Source organism: Xenopus laevis, chromosome 8L (assembly GCF_017654675.1).
Source record: "Xenopus laevis strain J_2021 chromosome 8L, Xenopus_laevis_v10.1, whole genome shotgun sequence".
NCBI lineage: Eukaryota > Metazoa > Chordata > Amphibia > Anura > Pipidae > Xenopus > Xenopus laevis.
The window spans coordinates 79,014,518-79,038,365 of NC_054385.1; the positions used below are offsets into that span (position 1 = coordinate 79,014,518).

A 23,848-nucleotide genomic window follows, 5' to 3' on the forward strand; every position below is an offset into this window, starting at 1 on the left:
TCAATGTCTTTTAACTTTCCATTTGGTTATTTTATAACAGAGCAGGCAAATTGTATTAACTTAATATTTGAATTTTCAAAATGGCAATTTCACTTGGGTTTGTACCATTGTATATAATGGCAGTTCTGGTAGAAGCCCTGTTTTAAAAGGCATTTCCATTGCGTGACCGTGCAACAAAGAACGTGTATACGTGATCTTGTTCTATCATCTATCAACCATGTCCAGTCAGGTACATATTTGCAATTTGTGCAAATTTAGCCTAAGAACACACGTGGTGAGCCCCAGTTCCTCTCTCTCCTTCCCTGCACAACATGAGGAGGGGCATGAAACCTGCATCTTCTCAAATTATTGGGGGGCAAAAAGTTGGCATGAAAGAGCTACTGTAAGTTGCGTAATTGTGATGATAATTTCTAATGGATCCACACACCAGAAATAATGTTTAAACTTTACAATATGCAAACTTTCCAAATTTACCATTTTCCTTTCTTTTCTTCAGTTAGGGTATTAATACTGCGGGGAAAAAAAAATCTTAATTGGTATTGATTCAATATTAATTTACCTAAGACACTTGCTTGGTTTAGGTACCATAATGTACACACAAAGGTTTGTGCTATAAGATCTTCCTCAGGTGGAAAGTCATATGGGGTTAGCCTTTACGAGTTGGCATGCTGCAGTTATAGGTTTAACTATTATTCTGTTCTAATACCAGCAATATTCTGGTGGTGAGGGCTGTGCATAGATTGTGCTTGAATCCATGACTTTAATCTAAACATGACAAAGGGGCAAGCCCCCGAAACGTTGTGCATTTGTTTGACCTAATAAACACGTAGGGGGTAACCCCTTTGCAATTGCTATAGAGTGCCAGTACTTTTCACTTTGTTTAATCTAAACATGTCATGTCATCATTCTGGACATCAGGCAAACTTTCTCTGTATAATAATAATAAATACATTGAATATCTTTTTGTTTTTCCTGCAAACTTCGGTTTCTGTAATTGTTGCCTTGCTTTCCATAGCTCCTCTTTCTATGCCTTGTTAAGATAAAGAATATCCACATCCATTTCTGCTTTTGGCTCTTTAAGCAGGCAGGAACAATTTTCCTTTGTATGATTTACTTTTAATCAAAACCACACTACAACCAGTCAGAAACAGGAAGTAAACTGTGCAAAGGAAAGTTAATTTGAAGGTTGTTTCCTTGGCCTGACAAAAATGAATATCATGTAATCATGGTATTGTTTGTGTTTATAAATTGTCAGCGCCAATGCATTTTCTGAGTAATATAAATTAATTAACATTCTGCTTCTAGAACTTGGTTCTTTATGGCTAGTAGTGCTGCAAATTTCAGGGGTTTTGGATTTAACCCTTCTTTATTATGTCATAACTAGACTGCCAGAAGCAGAAGAGAAAATAATGTATTGTCAGTATCCTGACATTACGTTCATTAAAAATGCAGCAGAAACTAAGAGGTAAAGATATATAGCTGCTGAACAGGAAGTGAACATCGCAAAGGACATCATTTCTTATATAACATTTCCTTATCCTGATAAATAGAATGCTCAGTTTCATCCCATAGGAATATTGTGGTGTATGTTAATGAGCTGCAGGACTTTCAAACTTCTCTTCCCTGTACAAACTGATTGTAATGAATTCCGTAGAGACAATTATATAGATTCTGGAGCCCACTTAGTTGCATTACTGCTAGACTGATATACAGTGAGGAGAAAGAATTGGGCTGTCTGCATGATGCACTTATCTGCTTTCATCAAAATGCACCAAAAGCTAGAGGGGTGGTAAGCTCTTTTGTTAGTTGTTTCTTTCAAATGTGCACTGTGATGAACATGGACAGAGAGCAAGGAAACAATAGAGATGAGGAGCTTGTACACTCCAGCCATAGTCTGACCTTGCACAGACCTGGACTTCCATTCCTCTCTCTGGCAGACATACAATTAGCATAACTGTAGTCACAGTCAGACTCTGCACCTGCTGAAAGGGTAGAAAGCCCTCTGGAGAGCTGTTTGTGCTTGGAGCATGAAGAAGCAGCCCACACACAGGACTGGCATTAATCATTTGGCATAACATGGAAGTTGTCAATCTCTCATTAAAATCATAGAAACTCTTGATAGACAGGACAAGCTGCCATGGTTGCTCTTTATGAAATAAGGTGCAACTTCAAAATGCTACATGATCATTTACCATCCAGCTGTGTGCTATGTTTTGCAGCATGTAAGGAGATGTCCTGGCTCAGCTCATCACAACTGGAAATATTGCATAATAATATGGTTTCCTAAACCCATTGTGTGTGTGTTTATTGATCTCACACTGCATCTTTGGGGTATTTAGGGGCTGTAATATTCATACTTGGGATCCTTGAAGAATTTATTCTCAGCCATTAATCAGTTTCCTGACTGTAAGGAAAATATTCCTGGCAGTTAAGAAAGCGTTTATTAAATGGCAACATTTACAAATTGTCGCAACTTGTCAAAAACTGGCAAACGCCATTCTGTTCTATAGGGTGTTAGAGTTCAGTTGCAATGGTGTTCTCGAATGGCCTTCTGAAGCTTTAATCCCCACAGCAAGTTCATGTGAGGATTAACAATTCCAACAAGCTCAATTTATTCCATCTTGAAAAAAAAAGCTTGGTAAATCTGAAGGCATTGTACGGATGCTTTATAAACCAGCCTTTTATCTGAAAATCATGTGATGTGTGGTTGGCTGCACTTAACGAGAGGTAACATAAATCCACAATTGCCTCTCAAATTTTCCCTAACACCCAGGATGCTCACATGAACCACTAAATGTACAAAGGAGCAGCCAATGCCACTCATTCTTAAATTGGTCATACATGTGCTGATAAAGGCAGGGCCCCCAGGAATACCCAGTGTCGCACCCCAACCCATATCTGTTTGTTGTTATCATTTTAGGTGTAAACTACAGGACTCCCTTGCACCCCTGTGCCTTATGTCTTCCACCGTATTCACATTAACACCTGAAAAGCTTTAGTACTACTGCTTTGTTTATGGATTTTTAGTACAGTTGCACATGAATACATGTTTGTACCTAATACTTGCACCTGTCTTTGTAAATGAGTCCCATAGTTTTATTTTATTATTTTGTTGAGATTTTCATTATATAATAATTTACTCATAGTTCATTTGAGGGCCCTTAATGAAATTAAGGGCCCGTAATTCTTTTTACGGTCCATCATACGAATATGAGTGAGCTGCCCAAATTGTTTTTTGCTGTGTCAGTGCTAAAACTGGAATAATATTCACAAAAATATATTTATGTCTACACTTCGGTACCATTTTAGACTAAGTAAAAAATTTATATATATATATATATATATATATATATATATATATATATATATATATATATATATATATAATACTGTATATGACACATAAAGGTTTGCCTTTAATTCTAAACATATATTTTAAGGAATGTTTAAAATTTCTAATAGATTTAATCATAAATAATGGGAAATACTTTCCTCGTGGTACAAAGCGACTATACTGGAATGCACTTTGCCTCTGCAGTTACAGTTCTGAAACAGTTTTCTACAGAACCTACAAGTCGTAACACGTACAATGAGAGTATAGGAAAATCAGTTCTGTTCAACTGTGACCTGCTAGGACATCCTTCTGACCTGCACAAATGAAATCAGTGAAAGAAGATGTTTAATTTGCATTTTTCTCTCCCTCTTCATTTTGTCCAGAGTATACATTGCTACTTTGATAACTCTTTCCTTGCTTAAAAACTTACCACTATGCACATGTGGGTTCAGTGTAGAAGCCATGCAGCATTTGTAGGGTTAAGAGGATTGTCCTGTCTCTTCTCATTGCCAGCGTTGGCAAGGTGACAGTAGTCGAGTGTGCAAGCCTGTGCTATTGTCCATAGGTCTTGGGATACCATGGAGACTCACTAATATGGCACAGGAAAATGTTTGCTGATGGCAATTCTATGGGCTTTGTCTAAGTCTTTTTCCTTCATGACGACTCGATTTAAGTCTCTAACTGTTTGACTACAAATGCAAGAGTGCTATCCAACTCAATCCTTTTGTCCATGAGGTTTGAATGGGTAATTCAGCTTTTGTGTGGCTCAATTGAGGGGGCAAACATAAAGACAAGATTCTTGAGCTCTCAAGCTTCCTTTCCATGGATATCTGCACATCTCTTTAGAGATTTGTTTCTTTCTTACCTTTCTGACATCACCCCTTCATCCAAAAAGAGGAGAAAAGGGGAAAAGAAAACCCTGACCAGTTAAAAGTGGGCTTGGCTGTGCAGTAATGCTGCCATTGTCCTATGTCACTCAAGCATGGTTACCTCCAGCCTCCCAGACAGATTCGCTTATTTTAAAGATAAAAAGAGTGTCTACCTATCTTCACTTATCATGAGCATATCATGTTTTATTGTGGGGATGTGAAGAAGGAGGGAAATGGGACATGGGCAAAAAGCAGAGAATTGATGGTATCTGTTGCATGTCTTTTTGTAGGTGTCCCCATGGTGATAATTTGTAAGTGAAAAGAATGTGGGAACAGAGAGTCTGCTCCCTGATTGGACTGCTTTGTATTTGCAAAATGGATTCTGATTGGGCTAAATGATTCCTAACTAGCAGTAGTTTATATTCATTCACTTTTCTCCTAAGCAGAGGACTCCACTTGCAGGTTTGTAATGTAACAAGATTAGTTCTGATCTGGATTACAGTGAAGTTGTACTCTTGGGATGTAAAGGTGGAATAATTAGAAATAAGCAAGAATGGATTGATATGCTGAGGTATGTTTCCTCTAAGGTTATTATAGGTACCATCCTTGCCTCAAAGTAAAATATTTTTAAACGAATGTTGCATAATATATATAATGAAGTAACAATATATTTTTTTGCTTTAATTTTCATTGCTTCTATTTTTTTCCAGCAGGTTGGATAATACTGTCTAATGGAATAACCTGTATTGACTTTTTTTAATGGAAATCTGGTATGTTGAAAGTCATGGCATCTGACAGTGAAGTGAAGACACTTTTAAATTTTGTGAACCTAGCATCTTGTGATATCAAAGCAGCTTTGGATAAATCTGCCCCTTGTCGGAGGTCTGTGGACCACAGAAAATATTTACAGAAGCAGTTGAAAAGATTTTCCCAGAAATACTCCAGATTGCCACGATGCACACCAAGCAAAAGTGTAGACCTGCGGAAATGTCTGCTGGACAGACAAAACACCACAACCCTTAACAATGGACTGAGTGAAAAAGCCACACATGCATTAGAAACCGAGGAAAACATTAATAAGGTCACTTGTACCCAAGAGAATATTACTGAGGCTGGAAATCCTGATCAGGTGCCCATGCGAAAGAGGCAGCTACCTGCATCATTCTGGGAGGAACCTAGACCTTCTTCCAGTCTTCTGGAACTACATTGTCCTTCTAGACCTGATATCATATATAAGGAGAGTACTGATGCCTCACTAACTCTTTATGAAACCAAGAGAGGCAAGAACTTAATGACACATGAAAGCAACAGCTCTGCCTGTTTCTATCCTTCTGAGGACAAGGAGTCTGGAAAATTGCCCTCTGTGGCTTCCCTTACAGAGTTGGTGAATGCTTGTAGCTGCTGTCCATTTCAGTACCATGGACAAGCTATGTACCAACATTATCCTGGAGAACTGTCTCCTAACCCATTCACTGCTTTGACTCTGTGGAGTAAAAGCACTGTGCCCACTTTAGAAATTCAGCACCTCTGTAAGGAGTCAGGCCAAAGGATTTATAGACATGTGGTCCTAAAACCAATTCCTACAAAACCAGCTGTCCATAGCTCTCTCTTTAATGTTTTTGGATATATTTAGTGCCAACCTTTCTGGATCCTGCAGTTGTTTCAATCCTGGATTAACACACAGCATCAGCATACTATATCTTGTGGTGATCAGGGAAATCCAATCTACAACCTGATGAACAGAATGGCAGAGGATAATATTGTACAATAACACAAGCCTTTTGCTTATCAATTGTCACAAAAAGGAACTTAAGCTGCTCGTACTCAGAACTGTTTGCCCACATGCAGTTCATATATAAATTAAATTAAATAATTTGTTTTTGGGAAATGTTAATATGAACTTTATATCATTACAGCGAGAACTGATAAATCTGCAACTATAAATTAATTGCAATGATTTGGAAAATTTGTAAAGAAAGCGTGCATTGTTTACATGTAAGTATGAAAAGCTACACAAATGATTCATTTTGCTGGACATGTTTTCAGAAGGATATTTGTATAGAATATTAGCATGGTTTTGTAGTAAATTTTAATTTATTTAGAACTGGTGACTCTTTTTTATATGATATGTGTTCAATTATGAAATAGCATATTTTGTTTGGAAGTGTCAGCGTATAAACCAAGCAGGATTGTTTTTAAACATTTTTAATTTATAGAAGTAAAGTATGCCTTTTTAAATAAACATTGTGAATTTTGTAAAAATATTGGCTTTGCTAGGAGAACAGAATTGATTTCTATTGATACCACACATGAGCTACATTATTGTATTAGACTCTACAATATCTGAAAAGTACCGGTACTTGCCAGTGTTATTTTACTGAAAAATACTTCCTTCTGAACTATGTTAGCCTCTTGATATGTTTCAATGTTTTTAAAATATGACTTATTTCAACCACCTCTCCCCCTTCTCTGTTCTACACTGTATAACGGTCTTGAAGTCTTTCCTGCAATGCTTTGTTTTGTAACCTCTTCTGAAGCAGATTCCATTTGTCAAAAAAGTAAAACTATCATCACAGTTTTTATAAAATTAGATATTTTAAAACTACTCTTTTTTTTTTTGCTCAGCCTAGCTTACTCTTTTTCATTACTCCATGATCCTATTAAATGTGTGAAATCCTGTACTGCTGTGAACACTGTATTTGAGATGGGGGGTTTGGATAGCTTATTCACTAAGACAGGTGCTAAACTGCCCCAGTGCAATAAACACAGTATCTACTATTCTGAAACAGGCAGATGGTTCTATGTTTGCCAGAGCCTGTGATACAGTTTTATTTGGTGTTCATGGGAGGATCGAATACAAGAATTCGACAGCTGTTTTACCTTGTAAACATTTATTCCATTTCACAGTTGTAAACAAACAATAGAAAAGCAAACTGTTAAAAAACCATTAATATAATACAAACACACACAAAAAAAGTGCTCGTGGTAAAACAAATAAATTGCACGTTTTATATACTAGAAAATAAGCAATCTGTGGATACAGCTTTCATGGCTTAAATAATTGGACAGTTGGCTCTACGTAACACAAAGTTTCTTCAATTGTAACACTTCATGAGTACACTGTACCCTGGTACTTCCCTAACAAACTAGAATTTCCATTCATTTATTGTATGTACAGTAAGTAACACTGGGATGTACATTAGATGTGCCATTTCGCTCACTGTTAATACTGTAACGGTGAAATGCTGAATAGCAACATTAACTGCATGTTGGAAACCCTGTAACACTCTACTGCATATTGCAACTGTTAACTGCACACTGGAAACACTGCTTCAGAGCATTACGAATGGGAACACCTACGTCAGTGATTTGCCTGCTGGATACAGCACAGCAGAAACACTTTATAGTGCCTGTTGGAATAGCACTGTGTAGAAAACACCATCGTGGGAATTCAGATTTCACCCTGTATCTGCAACAAATAGGTCCAAATCTTTGCAAACTATACTTTATTTATTTATTTATTTCACTGCCCAACTTTTCTACAGTGCCATTTACTGAATCTCCCAATATCACATACAATTTCAGGGTTGACAATTACTGCATAACTGTATAAATCACTGTACAACTGTCAAAATCCCATTACAAAGTAAATGTACATTAAGGGGCCCATTCACTAAGTTCGAGTGAAGGAATAGAATAAAAAATACTTCGAATTCCGAAGTATTTTTTTGGCTACTTCGAACATCGAATTGGCTTCTTCGACCTTCGACTAGGACTTCGACTTCGAATCGAACAATTCGAACTAAAAATCGTTCGACTATTCGACCATTTGATAGTCGAAGTACTGTCTCTTTAAGAAAAAACTTCGACCCCCTAGTTCGCCACCTAAAAGCTACCGAAGTCTATGTTAGCCTATGGGGAAGGTCCCCATAGGCGTTCCAAGTTTTTTCTGATCAAAGGATAATCCTTCGATCGATGGATAATAATCCTTCGAATCCTTCGAACGATTATTTCTTCGATCGTTCGATCGAACGAATTGCGCAAAATCATTCGACTTCGATATTCGAAGTCTAAGGATTTTAATTCGCCAGTCGAATATCGAGGGTTAATTAACCCTCGATATTCCACCCTTAATACATCTGCCCCTAAGTAACTGATCCTCAAGCAGTTGGTCTTATGAAAAAGTGAACTGTCTGATAACACTAGTACAGGAGAAGAACCTGGGTTCTAATGCATGTTTTTCTGCCTGTGTTGGTAGTGTTCACGTTTCCAGAAGAGCATAAATAAATGTACAAATAAATTCATATAATTATGGTCATGGCTCATTTTAAATGAAAGTGCCCCGATAGATAATAGTTAAAACAGAACTGGCCCATAAAAGGTAGGCAGCCTAATCCAGAACCTTAACTTTAGCTGGATGCACCAGCCCTAAAACATTTTCGATCTCCTCATGAAAACATCGAGAACTGTCATTTCTTTAAGTGGAACAAATGTTTCTAAAATCTGTTTATAGGATAATATTCTGAGTATTCATGTAAAAATGCTTTCTGAGAAAAGCTGTCTGTTTGTACTGACGGCTCAGAAAAACTATATGTGACTTCTGAGACAGAAGTGGAATTAGCGAGCGCTAATCATGTGATTCAGCAAGGGACCATTAACAGGCCACATGCAGAATTAATAGCATAATAAACTCCAAATGTAGGGGCCCTGTACCAAATAAAGACATTTTATAGAAGATGTCTGAGAAAGAAACAAGAATGGAATTATGTACAATGCCTGTCATGTGCCAAAGACAATTTAACTGTTAATAAACCACACATTTAAACATGCATAGCCTAAATTCTTGTCACTACTGACCTACTGTATATAACAAAGAGGAATTTGAACGCATTTGCTGGCATTGTTTTCTGCCCATCGTGCCTTAATTTGGCAGTATGGACTGAATGGAACATTATAATTCAGATAAGATGTTACCGATTACAATGAGAATAAACATAACTGATTGTCACACATCTGTGCAAATGAAGATCTATTTACTTACAGTTTATATCTACTTACTTATAGCTAATCACATGCCATATAACTGCACTCTTTGATCATGCTGAGAGAAGTAAAACAGCAAAACTGTATTATTAACTGGTTGCTAAATACTTACAGTGCTAGACTTATGAAACTGAGGATTATCCTAATTCTTATATTATTAACTGGATGCTAAATGCTTACAGTGCTAGACATTTGAAACTGAGGATTACCCTAATTCTTATTTTGCTATATAGTTGAAAAGTCCGAGAACAGCCTGCAAAAATAACTAAAAAAAACTATACAAAATACCTGTGTCAGAATGGCATGCATATTGCATTTAAGGTGACAACTGCAGAAATATTTTTAAAGGCAGGTCCTGTGATTTTGCGCTGCATTTTCTACAAGCTTTGCATTCATTAACATAACATTTTTCGGATTATCTGACGAAATTTAGCGCAGATAACATTATCTTCAATTGTAAAAGGGACATCTCTCATTGACTTATACAAGACCTAGACAGGTTTGAGATGGATTTGAACTTTTTGCAGCTTTGGGGTATAATAAATCTAAAATATTCTCTTTTTTCCCCGCTAAAAACTTCAAAGTTTTTTTCCTCTAAAAATCAAATAATCTCCTTAATATACATTAATATTTTGAAGAGTAGTTTAATAGCATCAGTATCATTTTAGGTTTGGAGGATTACGAGATATTTAGCCAAAATATACTGTTGGGCTGAATATATATAGTGTGAAACCTCTTGTGAAACAAGCATTGTAATGAGCTGTGTCCAGACTCTGCCTTTATTATACAGAACTGAGCTGGATGGCAGGCTGTGAAGCAGACACTGCACTCTCATTTTCATAAATTAGTGGAAACCACTGTGACGTAGCCTGGGCTTTCATTTTAAAATCTTTAGCCAATATATTTGTGTGGAATGGCTAGGCTGGAGTGTGCAAATTAACTCAATTTCTACATAAAAGGGAATAATATTTTAATGGATCCTATTAGAGGTGGTGTAAACTAGTTTAGGAGTGCATATGCTTTTTGAATATGATTCTGTAGTTAAAAGAAAAATTGAAAAAGAAAAATTCAATTTTCTCTATATTTTTTCAATGTAACGCCATGATCAGATGTCAGACTTTGCCTAAAGACATATTTTCCCTCAAAGGCTTTTATCATTATGTCTTTAAAGCAAAACACCCTAGTTTAGTATAGGCATTGACAGTGTCATTTACTTAATTTCTGTAATTTTGATCTTTATTGGCTGGTTTTGCTTCCAATAAAGATGAATTATATCTTAGTTTGGATTCAGTACAAGGTACTGTTTTATTATTACAAAGAAAAAAATAAATCATTTTTAAAAATTTGGATTATTTGGCTAAAATGGACTCTATGGTAAACAGCCACCCTGTAGTTGGGAGCTTTCTGGATTACATATTTCCGGATAACAGATCCCATACCTATGTCAATGAGACATCCCACTTCTATTAACTTTACAAAACCATTAACAAAAGAAGGTCACAACCGTTCCCTTCCTACCCTAGAATTTTTCTTTACATTTTATGCCATTTCAAGCATTTGCTTTTTCTCTTGCAGTCCATTGGTGCAAGTGGCTTCAATATGAACATCAGATTTCTCATTCAAGATATTCCAAAGAACACAGGTCCAGTGCATTCATTGTCTTTGTGGCACAATTCTGCTATCCAGCTGTCACTTATTCAGAGGACTCTTCCCCATTCATTGTGCTTTTATTATTAGTAAAAACGTATGCGGTCACCAAATTAGTACTAATACTGATTGGATGTATCATAGGTTAGATAGCGGATCATTCTGCATGGAAGAGGCAATGTGTGGATCAGCTTGATGCGGTCTGTTCCAATAGTGCTTCGGACTTTTAATCGACACAGGTGAGAAAGAGATCGAGGAAGCTCTGCCAGACAAAAGAGGAAGATGCTGTGAATGCCTGAACAGTACACTTATATGTCCTAATAGTGTGGCTAAAAGCAAGCATATGTGCCTTTTACTAACACTAAACAATTATAAGGGGACTGTTGGGAGGAAAATATGCATCCATGTTTTATTATTACATATATATATATATATGTATATATATATATATATATATATATATATATATATATATATATATATATATATATATATATATATATATATATATATATTTGGCACTAAAACCTATAAGGCATTTACATGCCTGCAACGGGAGGTGAAGATTATTCATGCGAACAAAAGGGTACATTCTGCTGCAGAACCCCTTGGTATTTGGTCCTCCAGCAAAATTAATATCTTAATTTGTATACCAATGAATTATAATGACCATGGACAGTTATAAATTGAAATACTGTGACCAAGGCCTAGTTCATGTACCACTACCTTTCCACCTCTCCAGCTGCAAATACTTATGGCAGTTCTAAAAATAACTCTATGGTAATTTAAGGTTGCCATCATGAGAGCTGTAGATCCCAACAGCTGCACCAATTTAAAAAAATGCTATGAGTGATAAGTGAAGCTATCATGAATACAAAAATGTAATCTAAACTTCATCTCATGGAAATAAACAAACGAAATACAAACAATGAAGACTTGTGTACTGTTTATGAAAATAATCTCTTTACTATGACTCTCTCAGCAATCTCTCTCTCTCTATCCCTACATGTAGACTTTGGGGCATATTTATGAAATAATGAAATCAAAGCTCGCCACAGTCTGCCAGAGTGAAAATTAAATTAAATTATACAGGAGTTTTAAAGATCGGCTAACAGTAGTTGAAAGTTAATTTTGACTCTTTGATTATTAATACTGTAAAGATCCTATAGAAATGTTTCTTTCATGACTGCCTGCTTTACATTTTCAAAATGTTACTGTGCCAAACAACTCACCATGCTCTGCCACAGTACCCACTAGAACCCAACTTTTGTTTGTTTGTGGCTGATCATTGATAATTACTGAGATCATCATATTCTGCAACCATTAATAATCAGTTGGAATTCTCTAAAAAAAACTTACGTGATCTCTCTTTTATACAAGCCCACCCCTCATAGCTGTCTAAATGTTCCTGTAACCGCGAGCAAAGCTTGACATTGCCAACGTAGTCCAGAAGAACATCAATGATGGGACCAGCCCAACGACTTATTTCTGGTGTAGAAATCATTTCACAGAACTAGGAGAGAAAATCAGGCATATTTTAAGTTGATGGCTTGGAATTCAGCCAGGCCTCACTGACACATAAATACAAATGATTATTCCCTGGCAGAGGACATGTGTCAGTTTCATCTGTGCCTATGACTACTTTAAATCTAGAGATTTAAAGTAAGGGTGTATGTGTTTTTCTTGGTACAATATATGAATTTCTCTTCCACAGGTCCATTACAAGAGCAGAAGGTATCACTGTGACTGCAGAATTTGACCATCCACCATAACCAAACACAGACAGGGTATAGCTACAGCACATTTTAAGAACAAGTAACATTAAAGGGCTTCATATACATTTATATATATTATATTATAACCTTACAGGTGCAAAACGTTTGCTTGTAGAGCTACAAGATTATTTGTATAAATACGCTTCTGAGCAGTGGAGGCAGTCATGCTAGCAGGGGTAATTAAACACAAAACATATTCCAATATAGTGTTTTTGGGGAGAATAGAGACTGATCATGCAGTCAATTTTTTTGGTTAATATTGCCAAGCATGTTTTCAGATAGATATAGTGAAAAAACTAGCTGTACCTGTCATTTTCACTTTAGAAGTAGTGGGGGCAATTTTACACTACATTTATCTACATTTTTAAGTGAAAATCAACTGACAAGAACTTATGCTTTCAGTAGCGTGCCATAGCAGGCGATAGGGGCAGTTTCAGGCAATTCACTGCCCCTCATAAAATACTAGTAATTGCAGGCCAAAATGTGTCAATGCCTGAAATCATGTTGTGTGACATTATCATTAGAGCAAAGCTGCTTTTCATATATGGTCATCTAAACCTTTTCTAGTATTTACATCTATGACATTGCTCTTCCACCCCTATGTATGGCTTGCTTTTTATTACATTGGAAAAAGGAATGTTTATTGTTATTAAATGTTTCCTAATCAAAAAACAGCTGTGAAACAGAGCTGTGTAAATGTGGTCAATATATATATATATACATACAGTATATATATATATATATATATATATATATATATATATATATATATATATATATATATCTATATATATATGTCTGTATTTTGTATGTAAAACAGTAATATCACACAGTTTGTTGTTTTTTAAGCATGGTACATTCTCATGTTAATAATAAGCAAATAAGGTGGATGAAATTCTTTGAAGGTACCTGTACAATTTTTGGCTGTTTACGCTCTGGGATATAAGTTGTATCATAGTGACGTGTGGCTTCTTCAACGGGAGGATGGGGTCTACTGCCATATTCACATTTAAAACAGGAGTCTGCGTCACATCCAAGGTCCAAAAGGAACTTCAACAAGCTCACGTATTTCATGGAAAACATGATGGTGGCAGGAAAAGATGTAGGATGCGTAGAGATGTAGGTATTTAAGTTAGCTCCATGATTTAGAAGCATTTTCATAGTTTTGCAGCACCCATGGCGAATAGAGATTAACAGTGGATTGAGAATATCTATGTTGGGATTAGCTCCAGCTTCCAGGAGCATTTGGGTTGCGTTAATATTATTATTCATGACAGAAAAATATAGAGCAGTACTGCGTCTGTCTTCATACAATCTGGCTCTGTCAAAAGAAAGCGTGGAGTTGACATCATAGCCTGCGTTGATGAGCTCTTCCAGAATATCATCATTGTTGCGTTCTGCAGCTATATGGAGAGGACTAATGCCACTTCTTTTCACTCTGATACGACTGGTCACGGGAATGAGCATTGACACGATGCTAGAAGAGAACATGCATTTTAAGAAATATACTGTTTAGCACTGCAGTCAAAATCTAGAAGGGTCTTAGGTTAGATTGTATGCATACAAAAACAAATCAATATACAGGTAATAATTTGTAGTTACAGGAAAAGTTTTGGTTTGCTATCACTAATAAAGCAAAGATCCATCATGCTGCTATATGACAAAGTTTTAGTGAGGCATGTGACAAAAATAACATCACTACTCACCATTATAACTGATGATATCACTAGTCTTATACTTGGTAAATAATTAAGTATATAATTGACAAGATATTCATGGCTTTTGTGTAGTATAAGCATATATAATACTGTATGTATCCCATGTTACACATCTGCAACAATGTTTTCTATGAACGTATTAGTCTTAGAAAATGTAATTCTTACATTAAAAATGTGTATAACATTTGTTTATGGCGACTATAAGAGGATTGTAAGAACATTTGTACAGGTCTTTATCCAACAACAATGCACACAAGAGTGCTCATTTACAAGTGCAGTCGCAATAAATGGGATGTATTTCTGTACAGTTGTGCTATGTGTTCGTTCATCTAATAAGGTTGTAGAATCCTGGAGCTACCACCACCCCAAATATGGCAATAATTCCAGTGTTGTCACAGTGGATTGAATCAATAGGCTCAGCAGATTTGCATCAAATGAATTCTGCACAAAAAAATCATTTTAATTCTGAGACCAAAAGTCCCAACTGTAACCTAAGCATACCAACCTCCTAAACTGATTGTCGCCAGCAGGAGACCCTCCAGATATATCTGAACTACAATTCCTGCATCCAAAGGCTGTCACTGTGATCTCATAAGTGACAGCCTTTGGATGTAGGATCATTTTGACTGGAATCCAGGGTTTTCAGTTCCCATATCAAAAGAGCAAACAGATTTTTTTATATTCAATTTTGAAATCTGACATGGGGCTAGACATTTTGTCAATTTCCCAGCTGCCCCTGGTCATGTGACTTGTGCCTGCACTTTAGGAGGGAAATGCTTTCTGGCAGGCTGCTGTTTTTCCTTCTCAATGTAACTGAATGTGTCTCAGTGGGACATGGGTTTTTACTATTGAGTTGTTGATCTACCAGGCAGCCGTTATCTTGTGTTAGGGAGCTGCTATCTGGTTACCTTCCCATTGTTCTTTTGTTTGGCTGCTGGGGGGGTGGAAAGGGAGGGGTGTGATATCACTCCAACTTGCAGTACAGCAGTAAAGAGTGATTGAAGTTTATCAGAGCACAAATCACATGACTTGGGCAGCTGGGAAATTAAAAATATGTCTAGCCCCATGTCAGATTTCAAAATTGAATATAAAAAAATCTGTTTGCTCTTTCGAGAAATGGATTTCAGTGCAGAATTCTGCTGGAGCAGCAATGTTAAATGATTCATTTTGAAAAAAAAAATTTCCCCCATGACAGTATCCCTTTAAACAATTGAATCTGTTTTCTAGCATGTTTACTAATAATAAAATTATGTTAATAACAAACACATAAGCAAAGGCATTGGATCAGTATAGAAAGGAGGAATATGATAAGAATCTTGAGCCCCCTTAAAATTTTACATTTTACACTACCAATAGTACAGGAGAAGGGTATTTAATACAATTATTCTGTTATTTGGATGCCACAGACTCTACTTGGAATAAGCACAGTAATATATCTCAACAAAGCAAGGATTCCTGAAGAATGAAGTAAGACCCTAGCAAGACTTCAGAAGGAGAATGCTGTTAGTATTATGAGTGCCAGAATGACTCATTATCTGCATGTTTTTAAGACTTATCCTTTTGGCCTGTTTGATCACGTTTGTCTCACAATGACAAATATGTGTATGGTCTCTGTTAATCATGAAAGGAAAATAACTTACTCATCATTGTCTCGCTTTTTAGCAGCGATGTGAATAGGTAGTAATCCATCTTTGTTGGGTTTATTGGCATCAGCGCCCTGTGCCAGAAGGAACTCCACAATATCATCATGGCCATTTTTGCTGGCTTCAAAAAGAGCTGAGGCATTGTCGTTGGCTTGTGTGTTGATGTCTGCTCCTAAAAAGATAAGTTTATCATTCATCAGAGAATTTCACATTAAAATTATTTGTCTCCAAGACTGGAAAACTTCCATGTTGTCTGTGTAAGGAAAATGCAAAAGGGATGATGTGGTACTTGGAAAGGGTAAGCAGAAACTGCAAAAAACATTCACATAAACATTGAAACTAATTAGTTCTGCTGCTCTATGAGTTCCTGATAACATCAGTCCTATGTAGCTAAACTTCTGACACCTCTAAATACCTTCAGTTATCATTCATATTCTTGCCGGCCACCTCCCCTTCACTTAGGCCACAGAGCGGTGCCCATTTAAATGTCTAGTGGGCATGTGTAGGTGCTATACTGAGTGCACATGATGTCATGAAGGACAGGACATCAGCAATAATAAGGTAAGAAGTGGGATCTGAAATTGAACCGTAGCTTCTTAAAGGAGAAGGAAAGGTTAAAACTAAGTAAGCCTTATCAGAAAGGTCCATCTAAATTTCCCAGTAAACCCCCAAAGTAATGTTGCTCTGAGTCCCCTGTCAAAAGAAACACTGCATTTCTTACCTTCTATTGTGTACACATGGGATTCTGTATCAGACTTCCTGCCTTCAGCTTAAACCTCATTGCCCTGGGCAAGAGCATGCTCAGTTTGCTCCTCTTCCCCCCCCCCTCCCTTCTCTACTGCAATCTGAGCCCAGAGCAGGGAGAGACTCAGGCAGGAGGAAGTGATGTCAAACCACATTAATACTGCAGCTCCTATTCTAAACAAACAGAGAGTTTCTAGAGCTTTTTACTCAGGTATGGTAAAACATTCTACAGAATAAATATAACATTCTAGCTTGCACTATTGCAGCTAATCTATTGGCAATAAAATGCCTCCATAGCGTTCCTTCTCCTTTAAGGTTGTCATAAAATTAAAATTAAACATCAATCATACTGTATGCTTCTTTTAGATTGTAAGCTTTAATGAGGGTCATATTTAATAGTCACAATCAGTCATTATGCATCTACAATTATTCATGTTATACATTTGCACAGCTCTGGAGAATAATGCTGGTGCTTTAAAAATACTTGCTAAAAATATGCACAAGAATGAGCCTATGTACAGTTTTATAAAGCTCTAACATATTCCACCTTGTGCTGAAATTTCAAACATATTTTTTTTCACCTTTCCTTTCCTTGGCTCACTATTATTGCCTGAAAATGCATTATTCAGAAAACAATCTGAGTTCAAGGTCTACCCGTAGCACTTCCTGTTGTTGTCGGTAAGAAATTATCTACCTTTGGAACGCAATATAAAGCAGAAGAAATAAAATGACCTGTGAGCCATTGTCCTTCTGCAAGAATTACAACTCAGAGTATTCTGCAATAAAATTAAACTGATAAGGAATGCTGGGAGGTGTAGATCACAAAAGCTAGGGTGCCATTTTTGAGATAGCAATATTTATATCGCATGTTTCATAATGTTCTTGGGTACAGAATGTAATAAATTACAAGTAAGCAGCATTTCAGATATATAATGTATAATTATTCAAGTTTATTTGCGTTTGGCAGTCAAGCATTACAATATTTAGAAATGGTACCTACCACATTTGGCAATGTATCTCAATGCTTCCATTTGTCCACTCTGGGCAGCAACAAACAGAGGGGTTATACCATAGCAATTCTTTGTTTCTATCTTTGCTCCTCCCTTCACCAGAACATCAATTATGTCAATAGCATTCCTTGCTACAGCCTCATGCAGAGCTGTCCAACCTCGGTTGCAACGATGGTTCACATCTGCCCTATATTCGACCAGAAATTTCGCAGCTTCTGGATTCTTCCGTTCACAGGCTGCGTAGGAAAAACAATGTAATTTAGGATAGCAATAAAGTAGCAATATACTTATGTACATACTTATGTAAATGTATATTTTTTAAGACTGAGGGTTTCATAATCTTCTGCTTGTGGTCCTTAAAACAGAGGAGTGTGTATGCTCAAAGGGGAGCAGAAGCCAGCGAGCAGAAGGTCCGTCCAAGGGGGCTTGGCCTTGTGGCACCTGTCTGTCAAATACGGCCCTGTCTGTATGATTTCATTACCTATTCTAGTCCACAGAGGCTCATTTTTAGGTATTGTTGTGAGTTTTTTTAAGCAAGAGCATATATCATTTGTATAATATGAAGGTCCTTGACAATACTTGCCAGTACTGTTAAATATCTATTTCAATAATTCTATTTTATTTTACTTAAGAACATAAGAACTTATTGACAGATTTTAGTGAATGCCAGTATTAAAAATACATCTGTCACGCTATGCTATGTAAGCAAACACTGGGCAAATACACCATTCCAGAAAGTAGAGTCTACTGTTCAGCTATCTATAAATGTGTTACATTTCTACAGATCCACAGGGCTGATCTACAACAGTCACATTTTATACAACTGTCTAAAAAGCAGCAGAAATGTAAATGCTGCTTTTGCAGTGGTTTTTATATCGCATTTTGGCAATGTAAAAAATTGCCCTTTGGCTTTCCCCACTGGTTTGCACATCACAGTGATAATTTCCTATAAATGCTTTGATAGCTCTTCTCACAGATCAACATGTAGGTTTATTGAAAATCTACTCAACACTGAATTTTCACTGAGGGGCAGATTTATCAAGGGTCGAAGTAAAAATTCTAATTAAAAAAATTTAGAAATAACTTTGAATCAAATTCGATCGAATACGATGTTACTTCGATTCAAGGTATTTATAAAAACTTGAGTTTTTTGTGTTTTTTAATCCGATTTTTTCGAGTTTAATTATCAGTAAATTAGCCAAATTCATGTTAGGTTGAATAAATAAATAAATAACCCCCCAAATGTAGTCAACCAACAACTTTTATGGGAAAATAGTTTTCAAGACACAAGGCTGAGTGTTTGGGGGATATCTCCTCAAGTCACTGATAAATAATTCTAATCAGAATTACCAGAATACTGTCTTATATACTCAGGACCTAAACATAATAAAATGATCATTTTGTAGGAAATACTGCAAGGTTACCAATGCATGTTGAAAACACAGAACTCACACCATCATGGGACTCCCCAGTCAAAAGCACGTATAGTATCTACCATTCCAACTGGTCTAATCTTACCCAGGATTAAAATGCATTTATGTGACACATTACACATAACCATCACAGACTTTACCTTTGTAAAGTGGAGTTTCCCTGGACTTATTAGCAATATCTGGCTCAGCACCAGATTGCAGCAAGTGAATCATACAATCCATGTGTCCCCTCACAGTACTAAAGTACAGTGCTGTCTCTTCTTGCAGCGTGCGTTGGTCAATAGTAGAAGGATAAGCTGTGAAAATACAATGCAATTAAGTCAGGAAAAAATTTGAAAAAATATAAATGGCCCAATAATTGTAACTAGTACTATAAGGCTTATGCCACATTAGGCTTTGGGTGTTTTGCCTCTGGACCTATTCTCTTTCTATCAAGGTCTCAGATAAAAGTATATGCTAAACATTCTGGCTAAGGCACAAACAGGCAATTATCACCTCAAAGCAAGAACATCAAAATATTAAGGCAACAGTTATCTGCATGTACCATAATCAAATCATAAAGTTGATAATAAACACAACTTTTTGTAAAAGATATATAAATTCTGTTTGTAAGGAACATCTATCTTCCTTTTATTTTACCTTCAAATAAAGCTTGATTTTTTTTATTATATATGTGCATTAGATTAGATTAGATTTGGCGCATCCGACGTGACGCTTGCGCTTCCTCTCATCGCATCAGATCAGAAGGATGCGCACAATGTAGTTCTAGCCTTATACTCTATGAGATTGCACTTTTACATAGTCAGTTTAGATATTTGTAGTCCACAGGATTGGCCAAGAAAGCTTTATAATAAGATGAAACCCACCTTTCAGCAGCAATTTAACGCACCCCAGGGATCCATAATAGGCAGCTTCGTGCAAGGGAAGCCACCCGTCTTTGTTAGGTTCGCAAAGTTTTTTCCCTGACTTCATAATTTCATTTAGAGAGTCTACATCTCCTTTCATGATTGCCTCCTCAACAATGTTTTCCTCCCTTTGAGAATGAAATAAAAAAAAAAAATACACGTCAGGTTCTGATGGTTGTATTCAGCACTGCAAAGCTGCTTTTAATTCCAAATACAGCTAAGTAAAGAGTAATGTATATTATTGTATTCCTGGTGTTGAACAATTGCCTGATTGGCAAGAGATGCCAAGGTGCTTCTAAAGATAGCTTGGCTGAGATCACAATCAAAAATGTAGGGAATGTTTTGATGCAATTGTCCTTAAAGGGCCTTGAAATCACAACATAAATCAGGAAGACCTTTGGATTCATTTGCAAGGATCCTAAGATACAAGATTGGAAGGCTATTCAGACCCATGCACTATATATATTTTGTAACTTATGTGCACATTTTTGTGCCAGTCATACTTAAAATACCAAGGGCACTCTAAATCTACATCATGGGGCTGATTTATCAGAGGTCAAGTGATAGAGTTTTTTCTTTTTTACCTCGATTGAACCCGAAAACTCAAATTGATCAATTCAATTTTTTTTTAAACCGAAAATGTGAGTTTGACCAAAAAACAACTCGAACTTTAATAAACCTGCCCCCTATATATAGAGGTAGTTAATGAGCTGCTTTGTTGCTAGAATTCAAGTAAGAACACATCCCCACTGTCAAATGAACATTGAGAGCATGTGCTCACTGGTGTTTATGAAGCAGTCTGACCTCAAGTTTATGTGCCAGGCTGCACTGAAAAATGTCTGGTGACAGGTGAGGGATAACCACAGTCCATGACAAACACTGAATAACAGCCCAAGTAAAATATTTTTGTTTCTGGCACAGGTGGTTCAACGCACACCTGCCACCAGATCACTGCCTTTTCCTCTTTATGAAGATGAGTCTTGTGCCTGATATTCTTATACAATATGCTGTTACACAAACTAAACATTTTCAGCCCAAGTAGGCCCAGTGGATATCTCCCCAAAATGACTTTCTTAAGTAAATTTTTATACACATACAGAAATTCGAAACCAGCATTTAAACAAAAATCCCAGCCATAGATCATAAACATGCTTTTGCTAAAGTTATTGTATAAAATCCATTTTTTTCTTGCAAGGGGATGTAAATTATGCATTTTTTTTAATGTAGGTTCCCAAATCAGTGTGCACGAGTTACAGTTAATTTTGTGTCATAGCAAACAGAAGACGTATGTTAGGCATAGGGCTCATCTTCATAAAGGGAAGGAGGCAGCGACAGGATCGCAGGTTATTTCAATCAGAGAGATACATTAAGAGGCACATTTATTAACGGTCATATTTTCAAATTCATGTGAGTTTTTTTAAAACTCTATTATATTCAAATATATTCGAAATTCGACTGGGGGGTAATTTATGTTAAAAATTTAATATCTAAAACTCGGACGAATTTTGCCGACTTGAAAACACAAATCGAATTCAACTAAACTCGATTTGATTTTTTTCCCCAAAAAAAAATCGAATGTCAGGAAGGCTACTAACATGTCTAAATTGGTCCCTGGACGTCTCCCATTGATTAATATATGAACTCGGCAGGTTTTAGGTGGCGAATAGTCAAATGGAGTTAAAGGGCCAAAGTATGATAAATCTCGAAATTCAAATTCAAATTAAAACTCCAATCGAGTTATAATTCACAATTAGAATTTGAAAGTTTTGAACATAAAAATGTCAATTCGATCCCTAATAAATCTGACCCTTAGTATGAGGATGTAAAAGGATCCTGAAATATTTTATCCATGTTAACTTCCATAAAACCCCACAGATCAGTCTAAAGCAGAGCTATCCAACTTTTTCCATTTAGTGGATTAGTTGACACATTACATGTTCAAGAGGCAGATTATATAATATAATGATGTCATGCCAAGCAGTCTATGCAACCCACAGCCTGGCAGGAAACTGGAAATATACTAGATCAGACATTTAGCAAACAGTGGGCCAAAAATCTGACACTTTTGGTTTTTGGTTTACATGAGGGGTAGATTAACTAAAACTACCAGCACCTTTTAACATAGCAGAGACATGTTGGGATTAGACAGTCAGCATCAGAAATATATATATATATATATATATATATATATATATATATATATATATATATATATATATATATATATATATATATACAGGTTGGAGTTAATTAGAGAACAAAAAGGTATTTGTCATGATTCCTCAAAGCACGTGTCAATGTTTCACACTCTCTTTCTTTGCCATTTGAATCTTTGTTATTCCAAACACTTGTCAGAAAACATCACTCAGCTGCCGAGGTTTCCACATTCAGTCATACTCTTCCAACATACACAATTAAGGAGGCTTCGTACTTTACCTCTTGCTAAGAAAACAATATTTCTGAATAAATGTCTTGAAGCAAGAATATTTGATTTAGATTAATATTTTTCTCAGCCTTATGCTTCTTTTCTACCAACTAGTTTAAAACAAAATGCAATTTCACAGAAAAGAAAGACAGACACTCTGGGGCTCTGTTATAATCACTGGGCAAATTTGAACCTGGGCAGACAACCAATCAAATATTTGCTTTCATTGTTCAATCTGCAGCTGGCAGAAAAAAAGCCAGTCAACGATTGGTGGCTATTAGTTACTGCCCAGCCATGGACAAAATTACCTGGCGTTTATAAATGAGCCCTATTATCTCTGCCCAGATGTTGGAGGAAACTAATATTTTACTATTGTTTGTTGTGATAATGAGACATTCTATTTGGTATACTCAATACATCATTAAAACAGGCTGTAATACAAAAAAGGTTAAAAGGCTTCCATTTCTGCTCTTGAAAATGCTTATTCAAGAGGAAAATGATCATGCATAAAATCAGTGCCAAAAAAGTTTAATATAGAAGTTTAATAGAGAAGTGATTGTTTTTGTAATGATTGTCCTTTATTCCTAAACCCAATGTTTAAATGTAGCAAGACTTTAAACTTAGAAATACAATCCAGTGCTGACCTAAAGGTGGCCATACATTGTCAGATCTGCTCGTTTGGTGAGGTCACCAAACTAATGGATCTGAGCCTGATTTGGCAATCTACATACAGGGCCAAAATTGGGTTTATCTAATCATTGAACCTTGGTAAAATTACTGGATTATATGGAAGCCTGTTGAATAAAGACCACATTAATAATTGATATCTGGCTGACTTTCACATAAACAGATTGATCACAATGTCAAAATGTCATTAAATATATGATATAGCTGTACTTGTGGCCATCTTAAAGCAGACCAAGAAGCACATTTATCAAAATTATTTGCCACCTTGACAGCATTCTACTGACCCATTCAGGAAAAAAATATATTTATATGAATATATAATCAATAAAGATCACAGATCTACAAGGCCTACAATTTACATAAAGGTTTTCAACAGAGTGTAGAGAGAAGTGAGAACGCCATAAATAATATGTAAGTCTATCCTTTCATTACTAAAATTCTAAAATTGTATTCTAAATAGGTTATCTAATAACTCCTTATCCTAAATGAATGTCAAGAGGTTATAATTCTGCAAAATATGAAGTTTAGCCTAGCATTTAGGATGCATTTCATTTGGAATACAGCTTTAACAATAACTTTTAGGAATTTGTTGAGAGATGTAATGTTAACAACTTT

At 36.1% G+C, this 23,848-nt stretch overlaps 2 protein-coding genes across 4 annotated transcripts in view; one reads left to right on the forward strand and one right to left on the reverse strand.

Moving 5' to 3' along the window:
- Positions 1–4,409: 4,409 nt before the first annotated feature.
- Positions 4,410–6,467, forward strand: fam181a.L (family with sequence similarity 181 member A L homeolog). Of its 2 annotated transcripts, none has more exons than XM_018230450.2 (2): positions 4,410–4,774; positions 4,917–6,467. In XM_018230450.2, exon 2 carries the CDS (start codon positions 4,976–4,978, stop codon positions 5,834–5,836), a length of 861 nt encoding a protein of 286 aa, XP_018085939.1. In that variant the 5' UTR covers positions 4,410–4,774; positions 4,917–4,975; the 3' UTR covers positions 5,837–6,467. The 2 variants fall into 2 exon arrangements, with proteins under 2 accessions (XP_018085939.1, XP_018085938.1); XM_018230449.2 differs by having other exon boundaries at positions 4,411–4,774; positions 4,914–6,467.
- Positions 6,468–8,257: 1,790 nt separating this feature from the next.
- The window catches only part of asb2.L (ankyrin repeat and SOCS box containing 2 L homeolog), a 31,899-nt gene continuing 16,308 nt past the window's right edge, over positions 8,258–23,848 (reverse strand). For both annotated transcript variants that reach the window (XM_018230451.2, XM_018230452.2), the window contains exons 4-10: positions 20,083–20,249; positions 19,357–19,512; positions 17,774–18,019; positions 16,027–16,201; positions 13,578–14,145; positions 12,253–12,406; positions 8,258–11,155 (exon numbers count right to left, since the gene is read on the reverse strand). In XM_018230451.2, coding sequence (XP_018085940.2) covers positions 11,013–11,155; positions 12,253–12,406; positions 13,578–14,145; positions 16,027–16,201; positions 17,774–18,019; positions 19,357–19,512; positions 20,083–20,249 — 1,609 coding nt within the window. In that variant the 3' untranslated portion in view covers positions 8,258–11,012. The remainder of the gene's footprint in view (positions 11,156–12,252; positions 12,407–13,577; positions 14,146–16,026; positions 16,202–17,773; positions 18,020–19,356; positions 19,513–20,082; positions 20,250–23,848) is intronic.